This window comes from Hemitrygon akajei, chromosome 6 (genome assembly GCF_048418815.1).
Source record: "Hemitrygon akajei chromosome 6, sHemAka1.3, whole genome shotgun sequence".
Taxonomy (NCBI): Eukaryota; Metazoa; Chordata; class Chondrichthyes; order Myliobatiformes; family Dasyatidae; genus Hemitrygon; species Hemitrygon akajei.
In genome coordinates this window covers 151,527,171-151,548,206 of record NC_133129.1, presented here as the reverse complement: position 1 = coordinate 151,548,206, position 21,036 = coordinate 151,527,171, and the positions used below count along the sequence as shown (strand labels likewise).

General features: G+C 41.6%; 1 protein-coding gene across 1 annotated transcript in view; it reads right to left on the bottom strand.

Annotated features, from left to right (window-relative positions):
* The window catches only part of swap70b (switching B cell complex subunit SWAP70b), a 116,628-nt gene that overhangs the window by 9,707 nt on the left and 85,885 nt on the right, over positions 1-21,036 (bottom strand). Inside the window, exons 8-10 of the mRNA XM_073049578.1 lie at positions 14,821-14,928; positions 11,251-11,417; positions 2,670-2,868 (exon numbers count right to left, since the gene is read on the bottom strand). Coding sequence (XP_072905679.1) covers positions 2,670-2,868; positions 11,251-11,417; positions 14,821-14,928 — 474 coding nt within the window. The remainder of the gene's footprint in view (positions 1-2,669; positions 2,869-11,250; positions 11,418-14,820; positions 14,929-21,036) is intronic.

Below are 21,036 nucleotides of genomic sequence, written 5' to 3'. Positions count from 1 at the left end.
AGACACATTTGGACACAGACACGGCTGAACTAATGATTTTATAGTCATCAGCATGTGTTTCCTCATCACATTTAAAATGGTTGCAAATGATATTCTTGGTTAGATAGCCATGTCCTTTGTACTACATTCCAAGGTCAAAATAAGATTTGGTAAGTTTCCTAAAAGCTACCGCACATTTGAGCAAAGGAAGAGAACATTCCAAGTGGAGCAATGCTTGACAAGAGGTTCCCAAGTTACAGCTTTACTGAAGCAATCCAGTTAACATGCTCTTGCCAGATTGAGGCTTTAAGTATTAATCCAATTTTCCTTTGAACTGTGCAAAGGCTGCTTACTCAACAAGACCCGGTGACAACACTGTTTCAATTATTTTCTCTATAAATGTCACCACCACCCCCCCCCCCCCACCTTCCTTTAGGGCTTTAAGTTGACCATTCTTTGTTACCAATCCTCCAACCTATAAAAATAGAAATGACAATAAACTAATAATTTATTTTTAAAAACCTCCATCAAATCATCACTGATCAAATACAAATAATCAGAGTATGCCAAATCTCATATTATTTTAGTTATTCATTCATTCCATCACTACAGTAGTATCAGATGGTGATGATGATACATTCTGGTGTCAGATAGATCAGCTGGTTGAGTAGTGCTTCAACAATCATCTTATACTCAAGGTGAGCAAAACCAAGGAAATGATTATGAACTTCAGGAAGGGGACATCAGAAGAACACACACCAACCCTTATTGAAGGGTCAGCGAAGGAAAGGGTGGGCAGCTTCAAGTTCCAGGGCATCAACATCTCAGGATATATCCTGGACCCAACACATTGATGCAAACACACAGAAGGCATGCCAGCAGCTTCACTTCATTGGGAGTCTGAGGAGATTTAATCTGTCATCAAAGACTCTTGCAAACTTTTGCAAATGTATGGTAGGGAGCACTCAGACCGGTTGCATCACTGCCTGCTATGGGAGTTCCGACGTGCAGGTTTGAAAAAGGCTCAGGCAGCTCCATCATGAGCACAACCCTCACCATCACTGAGGACATCTTCAAGAGACAGTGCCTCAAACATCCATCATTAATGACCCTTACCATCGGGGAGATGCCCTCTTCACATTGCTATCATCGGGAAGGAGGTACAAGAGCCTGAAGACCCACACTTATTGCTTCAGGAACAGCTTCTACCCTTCTGCCATCAGAGTTCAGAAGTTACTTTTGTAACTTATAGTAACTTCTCTGCTTCCACAAAAAAACAACTGATATCATGACCTATATCAGTGATCATCAAGTTGATTCTAATGTAAACTCTTAACTCTATATTACTGCTGTGTCCTATTAGAACAAATTTTCATGGGACTTGCAAACTAACTGGGAACTTAATTAACACTGTTGCCCACTGCTCTACTCTCTATGTACACATGACTGTGTGGCAAGGCATAGCTCAAGTACCATCTATAAATTTGCTGATGATACAACCATTGTTGGTAGAATCTCAGGTGGTGACGAGGGGGCATACAGGAGTGAGATATGCCAACTAGTGGAATGGTGCCGCAGCAACAACCTGGCACTCAACGTCAGTAAGGCGAAAGAACTGATTGTGGACAAAGGGTAAGACAAAGGAACACATACCAATCCTCAGAGGGATCAGAAGTGGAGAGAGTGAGCAGTTTCACATCCTTGGGTATCAAGATCTCTGAGGATCTAACCTGGTCCCAACATATTGATGTAGTTATAAAGAAGGCAAGACAGCGGCTACACTTTATTAGGAATTTGAAGAGATTTGGCATGTCAACAAATACACTCAAAAACTTCTATAGTTGTACCATGGAGAGCATTCTGACAGGCTACACCACTGTCTGGTATGGAGGGGCTACTGCACAGGACTGAAAGAAGCTGCAGAAGGAAGAAGAAATCTAGTCAGCTCCATCTTGGGCACTAGTCTACAAAAAACCCAGGACATCTTTAGGGAGTGGTGTCTCAGAAAGGCAGCGTCCATTAATAAGGACCTCCAGCACCCAGAGCATGCCCTTTTCTCACTGTTACCATCAGGTAGGAGGTACAGAAGCCTGAAGGCACACACTCAGCAATTCAGGAACAGCTTCTTCCCCTCCGTCATCCGATTCCTAAATGAACATTGAAGCTTTGAACACCAGCTCATTTCTTTTTAAAAATATACAGTATTTGTTTTTGCACATTTTTAAAAATCTATGCAATATGCATAATTGATTTATTTGTTTATTATTATGTATTTTTTTTATCTCTGCTAGATTATGTATTGCATTGAACTGCTGCTGCTAAGTTAACAAATTTCATGTCACATGTCGGTGATAATAAACCTGATTCAGATTCTGATTCTAAATAAAACCCTGTAGCAGTTTCACATAAGGTACTTGTTATATGTCAATTTGATTTTTTTATATTTGAAACGTAGTAAACCAGGTGGCTAAATTTAGAAATTGACTCAGTATTTTGAAAAATCTGCACTTTTGGGTGACGCCAAACTAGAAAACCAGAAGGAACAAATTTGATTGATTCAGCATTTTATGTTTAGCAACAGAACAGAGTGGGTTGGTTAGCATTCAAGAATAAGAAACTTAATGTGACTTATCAGGTGACTGCTTAATTTTCCACACGATGTTTCCTAAACTGATGTGTTACCATCTTACCCCATACTGTGCAAGAGCTTGCTTTCTCTCTTGCTCAAGCTCTTCCAGTTGCTTCATTGCCATTTCCAGGGCCTCCTCTTTTCTGGCTCTCTCATTTTGTAGCTCTTGCTTTTCTGCTTCAGTCATTTGGATAGTCTGTTGTTGTAGTAAGTGAAGTTTCTCCAAATCCTGTCGTTTACTGCACTCCTCTTCCAGTAATCTATGTCAACAAATTAATAAAACGATGGCAAGGTTAATAGCATTCTGGTCTAAACGACTATGTCCTTCCACATTATGTGCACCACTGCCACCAAACTCACACACCCGCACCGCTCGTTTCTACTTCCTACCCAAGATCTACAAACTTGACTGTCTGCGTAGGCCCAGTGTCTCTGTCAGCTCCTCTGCCCCACTGGACTCGTGTCCACATACCTCAACTCCATTCTATCTCCTTTGGCTCAGTCCCTTCCCATCTACAACTGTGACACCGCATGCTCTCGATCTCCTCAACAGCTTCCAATTCCCTGGTCCTGACCACCTCATTTTCACCATGGATGTCCAGTCCTTGTACACTTCTAATCCCCCCCCACCCCCATCACGAAGGCCTTAAAGTTCTCCGCTTCTTTCTCAATAGAAGAACCAACCAGCTCCCCTCCACCTCCTCCCTCCTCCACCTGGCAGAACTGGTCCTGACCCTCAACAATTTCTCCTTCGGCTCCTTCCACTTGGTCCAAACTCAAGGGGTTGCCATGTTCACCCATGTGGGCCCACCTTGTCACTGGCTACCCAGAACCCTCCATGTTCCACGCTTCCCCTGATCTCCAACTCTTCCTGCACTACATTGTTGACTGTGTTGGTATTGGTATTGGTATTGATGCAGCTTCAGGCACCCAAGCTGAGCTCATCAATTTCATCAACTTTCACTCCAATTTCCCACCCTACCCTTAAATTCACTGGGTCCATTTCAAACACCCCTCTCCCGTTTCTTGATCTCACTGGCTCCATCTCTGGAGACAAACTGTCTATTTATATATTTCATAACCTGACCGATTCCCATGGTTATCTTGACTATGCCTCTTCCCACCTAGTCTCCTATAAAAATGCTATTCCCTTTTCTCAGTTCCTCCTTTTCCACTGCATCTCTCCCAGGATAAGGCTTTCCTTCCAGGATATCAGAGATGTCCTCCTCCTTCACAGCACATGGTTTCCTTTTCTCCACCATTATTGCTGCCCTCACCCGCATCTCCTCCATTTCCTGAACATCTGTGTTCACCCCATCTTCCCACTGCCTTAATAGGGATCCTCTTGTCTCCACCCAGCCCCTTTTCCCCACCCTGGCTTCTTATTCCTTGCCTACCTCTCCCCCTGATGCGCTCCCACCTTCCCTTTCTCCTATGGTTCACACTCCTCTCTTATCAGTTTCCTTCTTCTCCAGCCCTTTACCTTTCCTACCCACCTGGCTTTAACCTAGCTATCCTCCTCCCCCTCACCCATCTCTTTATTCTGGCGTCTTCCCCTTTCCTTTTCAGTTCTGATGAAGAGACTTGGCCCAAAATATTGACCGTTTATTCATTTCCATAGATGCTGCCTGACAAGCTGACCTCCTCCAGCATTTTGTGTATGTAGCTATGGATTTCCAGCATCTGCAGAATCTCTTATGAACATAAAGCTAATCGGTTATCCAGTGACAAGTAAGCATTAAGAGGCAACTGTTGAGGTTCCATTACTGGTGCACTTCCCCCTCATTTGGAAGGTGGTGAGTTTGTCTCATGTCAGAGAGATATGTGTGAAAATCTGGATGAAAGTCCAGTTGAATACTGAGGAGATGCGGCTAAATAATGGATCACATCATGGGTGTGGTTTCCCCCAAATGCAATACAATCCAGTGTGACACACACAAAAAAAACAGCTGAGATGTTTATTGCCAGGGTTGATGGTGTGCTAAAATGTTGATTGGGTTCCTCAGTCATGTTTGTACTGATCAGAAATTCTGCATACTTGAGTTATGAATTTTCAAACACATTTCTTTTGGAATGTTGCACGGGACGTCAAATCATGATGGTTCGGGAATGATTACTAAATGAAGTTCATTTCTAGAATAGCCATATTTTATCAGCATTTCTTTGGATAGGACTCTTCCCAGTGCTCTACTGGGAAGACTCCTAACCAAAGATCTAATCATTATCACATTGGCACTTGTGACAGCCTTTGTGTACAAATTAGCTGTTGCATTTTCTACATTACAGCTACAGTTCAGGAAGTTCTTCATTAGCTATATCCTGAATGACGCTACATAAAAATTCAAGTCTCGTTCCGTTTTAATTATGCAGCATTCTTTTTAATAGGTCTGTATCTTTTTCAGTATTACTTGTTGTATGATACAAAACGGGAACAGGAATAGAACAATTGGCCCCTGAATCCTGCTCTGCCTTTCAATAAAATTATGGCTGATCTGACTATTTTCAGCTGCATATTCACATCTTCCCATGGTAACCTTCCCCTCCCTGGCTTACCAGGTATCTAGCTACCTCTGCCTTAAAAATTATTCAAACATGCTGCTTTCACTAGCTCTGAAGAAGAGTTCCCAAGACTCATAATTACTGAACAAAATATAATCTAACTTCATTTTCAAATAGTGACCCCAGCTCTAGATTAACCTGTAAATAAAAACATCAGCATTAAATTACCCTAAGAAGATGCCTCAATCAAGCCCCCCTCACTCTTCTAAACACTAGCAGATACAAGCTTAGTCTATCCATTTCCTTCTCACAATACAACTTCTCCATCGCAATATTAGGCTAGTAAACTTCCTCTGAACTGTTTCTAACGTATTAGCATCCTTCCTAAAATAAGATCAATTGCACAATATTTCACAGTTGGTCTCAACAACACCTTACATGACTTAAATATTATCTCCCTACTTTTGTATTGAAGTCCCCAGCACCAAATGATAGCTCGCTATCATCTCTAAATACCGGCCCTTTCTGAATCATACACTAGGGTACGCAGACCACTTTGCATATCACAGCCCTGCAATCTCTTACTATTTAGATGATAAGGGATTTGTTTATTTTTCTTGCTGTGGTCAATTTCACATTCATCCACCCACCCTCTGACCACTAATATTACCTGTCAACATACCACCTTCCTCATGCTGTCTTACTTGCATCACTTCTAAACTTTGCAACCAGACTAACATTGTCTTCAGTCAGGTCATTTATATAAATCTGTAAAAGTTGAGGTCCAGCATTAATCCCCTATGACACAAAACTCATTTCATCTTGTAAAACTGAAAAAGACTAATTTATGTCTACTGTCTTGTTTCTATTAGTCAATCTCCTGTCCATGCCAACATAATAACTTTTAAAAGCAGGAATTTTCATTTTTCTCAATAATTCCTTTTAGACTGAAGCCTCAAAGCTTTATAGCAGAGTTCTCCAAAATCAGTCAACCTCATTTTTAAGGTGATTGTTTGAACAAGCGTAGCGAGAAAGAGGTTTTCAATCCTCGGCCATCCTTTGCGTGAAAAAAAGTCCCACTAGCTGAATTTTGATTTTGAAAATATGTTATCACGTGCTGGAATGCTCTATCAGTGGGAAAGGTTTCTTATTAACCACCTAGTCAACTTTTTTCAAAATCCTCAAAACCCCATTCATAACTCCCCTCAACCTACAAGGAATACAAACTTCACTTGCATAAAACACACACAAAATGCTGGTAGACGAAGGGTCTCGGCCCGAAACGTCGACAGCGCTTCTCCTTATAGATGCTACCTGGCCTGCTGTGTTCCACCAGCATTTTGCGTGTGTTGCTTGAATTTCCAGCATCTGCAGATTTCCTCATGTTTTCACTTGCATAATCTTTCCTCAAACCCATTTGGTAACATACTAGAGAACCTGTCCTGTACTTCCTCCAAGGACAAACTTTGCTTTGAGAAGTGATTGATCATAGAATGATACAGCACTGGACAGGGCATTTGGCTCACAATATTGTGCCAATCTTGATAAACACAGTAGAGTGAATCCAAGGTTCTAAAATAAAACAGGTCCAAAAAACAAAAGGTACGGCAAAGGCAAACAAACCACTGGAAAGGAATTCAGCACTAGATTACAGGACAAGCACACCATCAAGTGTTGGCTCCAAGGCTGAGCAGACAACAGCACAATTCACACAGCTTAAAGCTTTTGGCGCACTGGCCTTCATAAATCAAAGTATTGAGTACACGAGCAAGAGTAAAATCTGCAGATGATAGAAATCCGAGCAACACACACAAAGTGCTGGAGGAACTCAGCAAGTCAGGCAGCTTCTATGGAAAAGAGTACAGTCAACGTTTCGAGCCGAAACCCTTCGGCAGGAATGGAGAAAAAGAAGCTGAGGAGAAGATTTAAAAGGTGGAGGAAGGAGAAAGAGAAACACAAGGTGACAGGTGAAACCGGGAGGGGGAAGGATGAAGCAAAGAGCTGGGAAGTTGATTGGTGAAAGAGACAGAAGGCCATGGGAGAAGAAAAAAGGGGGAGGGGCAGCAGAGGGAGGCAATGGGTGGGCAAGGTGATAAGGTGAGAGAGGGAAAGAGGATGGGAAATGGTGATGAGGGGTGGGGGCATTACCAGAAGTTAGAGAAATCGGTATACATGCCATCAGGTTGGGGACTCCCCAAACAGAATATGAGATGTTGTTCCTCCAACCCAACCGTGGCCTCATATGACAGTGGAGGAGACCATGGATTGACATAGCAGAATGGGAAGTGGGATTAAAGTGGGTGGCCACTGGGAGATCCGCTTTTTCTAGCGGACAGAGCGTAGGTGCTCGGCGAAGTGGTCTCCCAGTCTATGTCAGGTCACACCTATATACAGGAGGCCACACCGGGAGCACCGAACACAGTAGATGACCTCCAAAACACTCACAGGTGAAGTGTTGCCTCACCTGGAAGGACTGTTTGGGGCCCTGAATGATAGTGAGGGTCCTACACCTCCCCCCTTACTACCATTCAGAGCCTTAAACAGTCCTTCCAGGTGAGGTGCAGTTTTGGTCAACTACCTACAGGAAAGATGTAAATAAGGTTGAAAGGGTAGAGAGGAAATTTACAAGGATGTTTGTTGCTGGTACTGGAAGACCTGAGTTTATAAAGTGAGATCGAATAGTTTAGGACTTCATTCCTTAGAACGTAGGAGAATAAGGGGATATTTGATAAAGGTGTACATAATTACGAGAGGTATAGATAGGGTAAATGCAAGCAGGCCTTTTCCACTCAGGATGGATAGGACTACAACTAGAGGTCATGGTGAAAGGTGAAAAGTTTAAGGTGGACACGAGGGGAATCTTCTTCGCAGAAGGCTGCGATAGTGTGGAATGAGCTGCCAGCGCAAGTGGTGCGCACAAGCTCGATTTCAACATTTGAGAAATTTGGATATGCACATGGATGGTAGGGGTATGGGGGCCTGTGGTCCCAGTGCAGGTTGATGGGAGTAGGCAATGTTAATGGTTCAGCACAGACTAGATGGGCAGAAGGACCTGTTCCATACTGTACTTTTCTATGACTATGTCCTCCTCCTCCTATGTATCATCCATATCCCTCCATTCCCTTCACATTCCTGCGTCTATCTAAAAGCCTCTTAAACTCCACCAAATTGCCTGCTTCCACAACAACCTCTGGTAACCCATTCCTGGAACAGAACTTTCAGTGTATAAGACAAAACTTCTCTCACGTTACCTTTATACTTCCCCTCTCTAAATTTAAATACATGCTTTCAGCTGTTTGAAATTTCTACCCTGGGGATAAGATTCAGCCCTATGTTTCCCCTCAGCCTCCAACACCAGGGACAGCAACTCAAGTGTCTCTAACCTTTCCTTGCAGCTCATACCCTCTGATCCAGGCAGCATCCTGGTACAACTCTTCTGCACCCTTTCCTCAGTCTCCACATCCTTCCTATAATGGGTTAACCCTAACTTCAGGTGTGGTTTGACTAAGGTCATTTATAGTTGCAGTGTGACTTACGCTCAGCAGCCTCACCAATGAAGGTGAGCATTCCATATGTCTTTACCACTTGCACAGCCACTTACAGCAAACTGTGGACCTGAACCACAAGATCCCTCTGTACCTCAGGGCTATTAAAGGGCTTACCATTAATGTATACTTTCTCCTATCATTTGACCTCCCAAGTGCAACATCTTCCACTTCTTTGTGCAGATCTGTAAAAGATCTATATTCCTCTGCATTCTCTGATAGTCCTTCATACTGTCCTCAACGCGGACGATATGAAGGTAAGTGGAGGGGCAGGTAATTCTGAGGAAGTAGAGAAGCTACGAAAGGACTTAAGACAGATTAGGAGAATGGGTAAAGAAATGGCAGATGGAATGCAGCGTTGGCAAATGTATGGTCATGCACTTTGGTAGAAAAAATAAAAGGGTAGACTATTTTCTAAACAGAGAGAAAATTCAAAAATCTGAGGTGCAAAGGGACTTAGGAGTCTGTGTGCAAATTGCCTACTGGTGAATTTGCAGGTCGAGTCTGTGGTGAGGAAGGCATATGTGATGCTACCATTCATTTCAAGAGGACTATAATATAAAAGCAAGAATGTAATGTTGAGGTTTTATAAAACACTGGTGAGCCCTCAGTTAGAGTAGGGTTCAAAGGAGACTCACAAAAATGAATGCAGGTTTGAAAGGCTTGTCGTATGAAGAATACTTGATGGCTCTGGGCCTGTATTCACCAGAATTCAGAAGAATGAAGGTGACCTCATTGAAACCTATCGAATGGTGAAAGGCCTTGATAGAGTGGATGGAGGATGGTTCTTATGGTGGGGAGAGTCTAGGACCAGAGGACACAACCTCAGAATAGAGGGCATCCTTTTAGAATGGAGATGAGGAGGAATTTTTTTAGCCAGAGGGCGGTGAATCTGTTGAATTCATTGCTATATGCAGCTGTGGAGGCCAATTCTTTATGTATATTTAAGGTAGAGGTTGATAGATTCTTGATTGGTCAGGGAATGAAAGGATACGTGAGAAGGCAGGAGATTGGCAATGAGAGAAAAATTGAATCAGCCAAGATGAAATGGTGGAGCAGACTTGATGTGCCAATTGGCCTAATTCTGCTCCAATATCTTAAGGTCTTTATGGACATACAATCAATCTATGCATATAAGCTACCTTATTTATTTATATTGATTGTTTTATTATTATTATTGGGGGTTTTTTTTTAACCTTTTGCGGGTTTTTTGTGCCACATCAGATCCGGAGAAACAATTATTTCGCTCTCCTTACACTTATGTACAGGGAATGACATTAAATAATCTTGAATCTCTTGAAGATCCTTGCCAAAGCTCCAGTAACCTCTGAGTTGCTTCTTTCAATATCCTGGAATATATGCCATCAAGCCCTGGGGACGTACCTACCTCACTGTTTTTCAGAAGGCCCAGCATTACCTCTTCCTTAATCTCAAAAAGTCCCAGCACACTGCATGCCCCACTCCGTTTCCACTTCTCTTCAATTTCTTCTCCTCATAAATACTGACACAAAGTACTCATTTCATACATCACTGTGATGCCCGGAATTGTACATACGCCTCCAGATGTACTCTACCAAGAGCTTTGTGGGGGGGAAAATAAACTAACTCACACTTACCCATGTTGAAATTCATCTGCTATACATTTGCCTATTAAACTGACACTTCAGTATCTATCTATAACAGGCACCTACTAAGCTACTAATCTTTACAGCAATAACAAACCAGCTCTCCTCACGTTCTTCAAGGTGTTTTTTTTTACATGATCAGGTAATATCCATACAAAGATTTCAATACATACATTCCTAAACACTTCAATTCCAGCTGGCTTAATGCACGTAGCTGTAACTTCTGACCTCATTTTATCCTCAAATTTCAATTCCAATAACCTCCCTGCACAGATTTTGACTGGAAAGTATGTAGTTTCCTTATTCTTACTTTTCTCAAGTAATAGGATTACTTCAGAACATTTTCAATATACTCAGGAATAAACCTGAAAAATTCTACCAAACTATCTGCAATTTCCACACTGCCTATATTTACAAGTCCAGTAACTAAGATTTTGGGCATCTAAAATACTTTTTTTTAAGCTTTTAGGTGTCCAAAATGTTTTCTAAAATTTTATTCTTATTGACATCATTGAGTTCCAGTCCAAGAGTTATCTTGCTTTTGTAGGAACTCCCTCCCAGAACTGCACAGTGCTACTTTTGCCACATCCTGATTGGTCCAGCAATACAGCAATTAATTCACAGTTAATAGTCCTAAGATTTACTACCTCATCCTTTTTATTAATTTAGCACTCATCTTCTTATAGTTTAACAGCAAAACACTTTATAATCCTATACCAGTGGTTCAGACTTGGCTCGAAACAACTGACTCTTCCTCCACCATATCCAATCTCTCCACAACAGCATTTGGTAAAAGCCCCATTGGATTCCCACTCAGCCAGGAGGCTACAACCTGTCCTGACTAAACATGGAGTCCCCATAACTTTTGTAATCTGCTTCACCAGTTCCCATCCCAATACATATCCCCAACTCCCACCTTCCATTCCTGTCTTTTCTGCAGAAGTTAGCACTGCAAATACTTGTAAGTCGTTACCTGGTCTGAAGTTTACGGATAGATTCCTCGTCCAGTCGAGCCTGCCGTTCATCTTCGAGAGCCTCCTCAAGTTTCTGGTACATGTCCTCCAGCTCACGGACACGTTGCAAGTACTGTTCCAACTCGGTAGACTTCTGAGCCATTTGCTTTTCCATCTGCTCTCTGGTCTAAATGTAATAGTGCACAGTTAATAATCTTTACCCTGGTGAGTACACAAGATATCCACATGGTTAACACAGATGTCTGGCCAAGAATCAATAGTAAATATAACATGCTGTAACGTTTCACTGTTAATGTAATGGTTTCTCTGTAATGTTTCACTGCTAATGTAATGGCCTCTCTGTAATGTTTCATTGTTAACGTAATGGTTTTTCTGTAATGTTTCATTGTTAATGTAATGGCCTCTCTGTAATGTTTCACTGCTAATGTAATGGCCTCTCTGTAATGTTTCATTGTTAATGTAATGGCCTCTCTGTAATGTTTCACTGCTAAGGTAATGGTTTCTCTGTAGCAGCAATGTTTGGGTTATGACTAGAGATAACGGGGGCTTTAGAATGTGTGTCATCCAACGAGAGGCATGTTGTTCTTTCTTGTGGGTCTGAGAGAAGGGATTTTGCAGTCTTTTTGTTCAGCAGAAGATGGAGAGAGAAGATGCCAGAATGGGGAAGTCATAGTCTGCAAGACGGAGTAGACTTGGAATGGGGACAGGAGTCAATGACCAGGGGGAAAACAGACGGGAAAACCGTGAGCTCCAACGTTGCGCATTAGATGGTTTCATCAGAATGGGCCCTTTTTCTTTTTTGTTTCTTTACTACCCTATAGTCAAATTAAGAATTATAAAGCTCAATTGTTTAAATGCATACGGTGTACTATCTGATATTTTGCGGTTCGGATTTGTAACCGGGCAACACATCACGCAGTGTCCACACAAACGAGATTTCTCAGTTTGGCTGGGCCAGAGACTGTCTTCCCCTAGACGAACACATGCTGGCCAGACCTGACAGTCACATAAAATACCTTCATAGTCAGAATATAAAAATGCTATATAGAGCTCTAACATACTGCAGTAAAACACAGATACACAGTGGAAGTCCTACCAGTTACCTATCTCAACTGGTATTTTATTTAAAACCCAAAAATTGCTATGTTAATAGTATGGTCACTAACTATATCATTAATGATTTAAATAAACACAAAAGGATAAATAGCATTTCTCAGCACAATATCTGTGAATGGATCCTGCTAGACTTTGCAGAGCTTGATAATTGTTTGACATACTTATGATCCTGGCAACCCTGTGCCATAAATTGTTATTGTTAAAGTATGCCCTGCCTGATGTGGTTTGTTATTTTATGTTTAATTACTAGATCTCACTGCTTAATTGTAAGTTCACAGCAATCAGCTTTCGTCATCGTTTCATTGCTGATAGAAGCACTTTGTTAGAAGTCGAAGGAATTTCAATGAATATTTGAATCTACCTTTTGTGAGATCATTGAGAAGTACTGTCCTTTTACATCAGCTCCTTGAGTGCTGTAATGGGTTGGTGAAGAATAAAGCCAGGACTGAAGTTTACCCATCTGTCTAGCTTAAGAAAATGGGGAGAACCTTGAGCGAGGGCAGAACAATTATCTTTTATGCTGCTTGCTACTTTTGGTGGTTAAGGAAGTTGTTTAGGTATAAAGTTTAAAAGACTTTGTAGAGCAATGTCAAGTTTAATTATCCTATTTATGCTCAAATCTAAAGAGAGACCCATTGTGTGAGTTCTATAAAATGCATAATAAACCATGAGTCAACAGCTTCAGAAGAGAAAGAAAACCAATGGTGGAGAAAAGTCACACAAAGTTTAGCAATTCTTTTACTTGTTCTAAAGGACTAGATGGAACTCAATTAAACAGCGAATAATTGTTTAAGCCAAAATACTGTTCCAACGAGCTATAGCAGTGAATGATGCTTGAGTACAAGATTTTATGAGGCAATCAATAATGATGGCTCTGAAGTTGAATCTACAATTCCCTTCTCAAAATCTGACCTGATTCCATTGAGAAGCAATGTTTTTTAAATGGTGCCTGGCATACCACGTCAGAATGGCTGTGCTCAAAACACAATTCTGGTGTCACATCTAAAGGGGTTTAAAACATGAAAGGGTTTCATCGAAGGATCAAGCATTTCTTAGAGTGAAATTAACTGCTTAAAGAATAAATATATACTGGTGATATTGCAATTTGGTTCTTGGCCATAAAAAATGAGCAAGTAAAGGCCATTTGCCTCAAGTCTATACTATCTTTCAGTTCAAGGTCATGGCTGACTTCCTGCCTTATTCTCATAATTCCTTGATTCTTTTAATATCTCCAAGAACAGGTTACATCTATTCATTCATACCCACACACAACGAGCTCTATCCTAGGCATTATTAGGGTTCAAGTCAGACAATCAGCATACTAGCAATATATATTTAAATAAATCTATTTTAAATGTCATTGATAATCAGCCTCATGGGATTCTGCATTTCAGTACTCTACCCCACAGTTTGTCTCACTCATTCTTAATCAGTCTAGGAAATGACTCAAATTGAAAATCAGCTTTCTTCAATAACACACATTCCTTCCTAAATCTAAATATTGTCACACATATGAGAAATGATTTCAATACTAGTGTTGACTATGGTGAGTTCATCCTTTTATATATGAATTTGATATTATCTCCAAAGAATAAACGACAACGATATTTTATGACTAGCTGTGCACCGGACAGAGTAGCACTGTGGGTTTAATGATCCACTTTGTGAAGTCTGGCTTTGCTTGCACTAACCTCAGTTAGCCAGAGGGTTCTACATGAACTGAGATGCAACAATTTGACCAAATTCCCAGCCAACCAAGAAACCCAGTTGTTGAACAATTCAGTGGTTTGCTTCTCTGCATTTAATTGTGCAAATCCTATGTCCTTTAATTTTGTGAAACTTTTGTCAACCTGCAATGATCTTGTTTACCCAGAGTGCATGAACTTGTATACCGTGAAGAGCAACACACTGAAGAACTATTAGTCCGCTACCGAGTTCCGGTATAAAACCAGCAATGGATTTCAAATATCTTGCTGCATTTCTTAAACTTTTGAAGACCGTTTCTACAAATGCTTTAACATTTTAATGCTCATACTGTACAAATTAAACCACGAATGACATATCAGATTCCTTATATTCAAATACAAGTAAAATCTGTAGTTAAATATCAGTTAAATAAGAGCAACAATTATGGGATTCTTTATTCATTCTCCCATGACCACATAGTTCCCTTCATGTGTTCCAATTTGCTCCCACATTCCAAAGGCCTCCAGTTAGGATTAGTGAGTTGAGGACACGGTATGTTGGCTCCAAAGCATGGCGACATTTTTGGGCTGCCCAGCATATGCCTCACTGATTTGATTTGACACAACCAATGCATTTCACTTTATGTTTTGATGCACATGTGAAAAATAAAACTAATCTTTATAAATAAACGGCCATGGATAACTGACAAAACCAACAATGACATACTCTACATTGCATCAAAATAAAACTATCATAATAGAACTTACAATTTTTTCTTGCTCTAGTTCCTGTCTGAATCGATCTTGCAATTGCATTTGTGTCTGCAGACGTTTCTGCTCCTCAAGTGCAGCTTGTCCTGCAGCCTCCTCCAGTTCCTTTATAAATAAAAGGCAAACAAAAAGAGGCCATCATAAAAATTCTGCATAACATTCTTAAAGCAGGACAAAGTCTCTTTCATGAAAATCAGTGACATCGCAATAAGAGAACAGCACGAGCACTGACAGTCAACACTGAGTATAATCATTTCAGATCAAAGCCAGTGCTCCCATTAACAGTTGATTCTTAATGATTCTGCATTTGGCACTTTCAGCTCCTCGAGACGATTCTTTTCTTACCCATCTTGTCTCAATGCCACTCAATTCCAGGGGCGACTTGGGATGAAGAATAAATTCTCACCCAGCCACCGTATTAAATGGTGAATAAATAATAATACTGGGACAGGAGCACTGAAAAAGAAAACAACCCATATACTCAGTTTTTCATGTATCTACCTCAAAAGCCACAAGGAAACTTGATCCAGCATCACATCCACTAAACAGCAAACAGACATGCACACCTCCACCACACTTCTCCTGAATGCCGGCACCCCACAAGGCTGTGTCCTCAGCCCCTCATTTTACTCCCTATTCACTCACAACTGTGTGTCCAGATCCTTCTCTAATGTCAACTACAATATCACACTGTGCCACAGTACGTGTGACAATACCAAACCAATTCTAATTCCAATTCAAAAGTGCCCAGTGTTACGGTGGAGGGACAACATATTTCATAGACTTGGGTGAGACTTTAGCATCAGAATGTTTACATCAGTACTGTATTGAATGAGAAAGTCACAAGGATATAATCCATATCCCATTAAAGAGTGGCATAGTGAAGTAAGTATCAACATGTCACGGAATCAACTACATAAACACAAGAGATTCTACAGTTGTTGGAAATCTTCAGCAACACACATAATGCTGGAGGAATTCAGCTAGTCAGGCATCAAGATGAAGGGTCTTGGCCTGAAACTTGTACTATTTATTCCCCTTCTATAGATGCTGCCTGAGTTGCTGAGTTCCTCCAACGTTTTGTGTGTGTGATGGAATCAACTATTCAACTTTCAGAGAAATTAAGCATCTTCCTCCATTCAAAACCATCACAGCTGTGTAAAGCCACAGTTACTACTGCAGAGACTGATAAGCTCAGAATTGATCTTTAAATAGTGTGCTGCTCAAAACAGTGCTGTTTAAGAAAGGCAGCAAATGAGTAACTAAATGCATTTCCTTTTTTTGAAGTAAAATATGCAAAGTTGGACAGAAAGCTTTCTTTCACCACATTCAATACAATGCTATTTAATGCAGTTACTTAGCACTGCTGTGATCCAATAAACTGTAGGCTGACTGGAGGAATCAAATAACAATTCTCAGTAGGTTTTTTAATTAAAGTGCTAAGACCTATATCAGAATCAGAATCAGACTTTAATCGCCAAGTCCCTATGCACATACAAGGAATTTACTTCCGGCAGATGTTGTCTCTCTGCTCATAACAATAATAATGATAAATATAAATGAAAATATAGATTATACATACAGGTAGTGCAATCCAAGTAATAGTTAGCCGACAGTTAACCGGCAGTTAACTGTTCAGCAAAGTGACCGCAGTAGGGAAAAAACTTCTCCAGTGCCTATTAGTCTTAGTCTGGAGGGATCTGAAGCGCCTACCAGATGGAAGCAGATCAAACAGTCCGTGCGCAGGATGGGAGGAGTCCTTTATGATGTTCCCCGCCCTCTTCTTCAACCTGGAAGAGTACAGGTCCACAATAGAGGGCAGGGAGGCTCCAATAATGCGCTCGGCAGTCCTCACTGTGCGCTGTAGTCTGGTTCTATCCTGCTTGGTGGCGGCTCCAAACCACACAATGATGGAGGTGCACAGGACAGACTCAATGACTGCAGTGTAGAACTGCAGCAGCAATTCCTGAGGCAGCCAAGGCTAACAGAAAAAAACTAACATTTGGAATTAGTGATTGAATGAGAGAAGTCATTATATCAAGACTAAGCAGATTTGTACATCGGGTTTTCCTCTAACAGCTTCAATACATTCTCATCTACGTGGGATGAAATCCAAATACAAAGGTGTAGGTGCGTAGTTCAAATGGATTGAGATATAATCAATATTTACTTATAATCATTGAAAGTTTAAGCCAGAACTTTCAGAAAACCTGAGAAACAAATGGCTGGAGGAATGCGACATCTGTGGAAGCAGAGACCCTGCTTCAAGAACTGGAATGGACCCTGCATTAGGACCAAACTCCTCCATCGCCCGAACAATCACGCTCACCTCATCTTCTCACCACCTTAACAGGGATAGTGTTCTTCTTGTCCTCACCTACCACTGCATGAGTCTCAGCATTCAACGCGTCATTCTTCACAACTTCTGCCATTTTCAATAGGACGCTACCATCGAACACATCTTTACCTTTACCCCACCCATTCTCTCATTACCGGCAGGATTTGCTCTCTTCAGGACTCCCTTGTCCAATTTTTCCTCCCCACTGGACAACAAATTTTTTCAGAAGTGTTGCTTCCTCAGTATTTTTTTGTTTATGATAGACTGCTTGAAGATGAACACAAATATAATTTCAGACTACCGGTACTTGTATCATGTAGGAATTTGGAGAAACAACAAATTAACTTTTATTGAATATAATATGTTTAATTGCATAACGGTGCTGATGCTTTGCAATAGTTCAACTAAGTTAAAATATTTTGTTAATGATTTTCATTTGCACTCAGTGTCTGAGGCTTTTCGCTTAAGTGTTCAACAATAGTTTGCCAACATTGATGGATTCCAGTTGCCCTGGTATCTTTTCTCCATGACCACAATGTCCTGGTGAAACCTTTCACCATGCTCGTCACTAACGGCACCAAGGTTTGCAGGGAAGAAGTCTAAATGGGAATGCAGAAAATGAATCTTTAGTGACATGTTGCATTTCATGGTTTTATATGCTTGCAACATGCTTTCAACCAGCTGCTCTGTAGATGCTGAGAAAAATTTCAGCAACTTCCTTGAATGCCTTCCAGGTGATTTTCTCTGGTCCCACTAGAAATTCTTCAAATTGCCTGTTATTGATGACCTGTTTGACCCCACCTGGAGTATTGTGTGCAGTTTTGCAGTTTTTACAGCAGCTGTACAGGGTCCTGGTGAGACTCCCACCTGGAGTATTGTGTGCAGTTTTGGTCTCCAAATTTGAGGAAGGACATTCTTGCTATTGAGGGAGTGCAGCGTAGCTTCACAAGGTTAATTCCTGGAATGGCGGGACTGTCATATGTTGAAAGATTGGAGCGACTGGGCTTGTATACACTGGAATTTAGAAGGATGAGAGGGGATCTGATTGAAACATATAAGATTATTAAGGGATTGGACACGCTGGAGGCAGGAAGCAGGTTCCCGCTGATGGGTGAGTCCAGAACTAGAGGCCACAGTTTAAGAATAAGGGGTTAGGCCATTTAGAACAGAGATGCGGAAAAACTTTTTCACCCAGAGAGTGGTGGATATGTGGAATGCTCTGCCCCAGAAGGCAGTGGAGGCCAAGTCTCTGGATGCATTCAAGAGAGAGTTAGATAGAGCTCTTATAGATAGCGGGGTCAAGGGATATGGGGAGAGGGCAGGAACGGGGTACTGATTGTGTATGATCAGCCATGATCACAGTGAATGGCGGTGCTGGCTAGAAGGGCAGAATGGCTTACTCCTGCACCTACTGTCTATTGTCTATTGTCGACCAACAAAAATGCTTTCCTTAATCTTGGCATCAGTTAATATGGGAAGCATCTGTCTCAAATATCAAAATCCTTTGTAGAAATTTTTGTGCCTGGTGATAACAAATTCCATCCTTACAGTCCTGAACCCAATAATTATTACTAAAACCTGTCCTGCCACGCAGCAGCTGTGCCGCCTAAACATGCCCAAGCATGCCTGGACAAGATAGGAAACTTGCCAGCTTACATTGTAGGCAACATTTCAATTGACTTGAATTACGAATTGAAATAATAAACATACATTTATTAAAAAATGGTGCATGATAGGGAAATTTCATGGTGATTTTCACGATTAGTAGCCCAAAATTCATAAGATACACCTAAAGGTGTTCAGGAAGGAAAATCTTTGTTGTCCAGTGTAATCTCCCACCTGACACTTAACCCTTCAAGTGGCAGAAGTGCTACACCTGCCATTCACCTCCTCCCTCCCCTCCGTTCAGGGTGCCAAATAGTCCTTCCAGGTGGGGCAACACTTCACCTATGAACCTGCTGGGGTTGTCTACTGTATCCAGTGCTCCTGATGCGGCCCCCCTCTACACTGCTGAGACAAGACGTGACATAGACTGGGGACCGCATCATCGAGTGGCTCCACTCCATCCACAAGAAGCAGGATTTCCCAGTGGCCCAACATTTTAATTCATACCCTCTCCCGTTCCCACACGTCGGTCCACGGCCAGCTCTCCTGCCACATAGAGGCCACCCTCAGGACGGAGGAGCAACACCTCATATTTCATCTGGGTAGTCTCCAACCTGAGTGCATGAACATCATTATCTCCCACTCTGGCTTTATACACCTTCTTCCCTTTGTACAGCTCCATCTTCCATTTCTCCCACAGTCTACTTTCTCCTCCTGTCAGATTCCTTCTTCTCCAGCCCTTCACCTTCTACACCTATCACCTCCCAGCTTCTTACTTCATCCCCCTGCTCCCCACCCACCTGGCTTCAACTATCACCTTCTAGACTGTCCTCCTCCTTCTCCCCCACCTCCTTTTCCAGGCAACTTCCCCCTTCTTTTCCAGTCCTGATGAAGAGCCTCAGCTCGAAAAGTTGACTGTTCATTCCCTTCCCTGCTGGTTGACCTGCTGAGTTCCTCCAGCATCTCTTGTTGCATGTTGACCACAAACTGGAAGGCCTCGTGGGTTAACGTGGCAGTATTTACAACATTTTAATGACGTCCTTCCCACGCAAATATCCTCTAGGCTTACATGCAGAAAATGATCAGGCAGAATAGGCATTAAAATGCTGCAGGAGGCATTAAAACAGTTTCCCAGCAGGGCAGCAACCTTAAAGCAGAAGTTGAGAACATGTAAGGATGAGTGAGGGTTATAGGGGCAAAGAGCACTTAGAGGAATGATTCAAAATGAATTTGCATCTACTGCCAACAAGATTCAATGCCGTATGCCATACTTAACCAGTCAGATGCTTTTTAAGTCAAATCATTTCGGAACTGGCCACTTATCACTTCAAACTAATAGACACAGAAATGCACATAGGCAGCTGCACAAATTCTTTACAGAAGTGAAATTAGTGGTTCCTGAGTCACATCAGGCCAGGCTGTAGGTGCTACTTGCACTTTTTCACAGAACTGCTGCTGAAAGAAAATCACCAATATGCTGAAAATTCCTTTTTTAAACAATATCCTCCTCAGCTGACCACAGTATTTATGAAAGCAATGTTGCATGATGAACAAGGAGAGACACATTATACAGCTGAGAAACATTACCTTCAGCCCATCTAATACACACCAGCTACCTAATAAACACAGACCACCGAGTACACACCAACTACCTAATAAACACAGACCACCTAATAAACACCAACAACCTAATAAACACAGACCACCGAGTACACACCGACCACCGAGTTCACACTGACTATCTAATAAACACAGACTACCGAGTACACACCAACTACCTAATAAACACAGACCACCGAGTACACACCAACTACCTAATAAACACAGACTACCGAGTACACACCAACTACCTAATAAACACAGACTACCGAGTACACACCAACTACCTAATAAAACAGACTACCGAGTACACACCAACTACCTAATAAACACAGACCACCGAGTACACACCGTCTACCTAATAAACACAGACCACCGAGTACACACCAACTACCTAATAAACACTAACTACCGAGTACACACCAACTACCTAATAAACACCGACCACTGAGTACACACCAACTACCTAATAAACACCGACCACTGAGTACACACCGACTACCTAATAAACACAGACCACCGAGTACACACCGACTACCTAATAAACACAGACTACCGAGTACACACCAAATACATAATAAACACAGACCACCGAGTACACACCAACTACCTAATAAACACAGACCGAGTACACACCGACTACCTAATAAACACAGACCACCGAGTACACA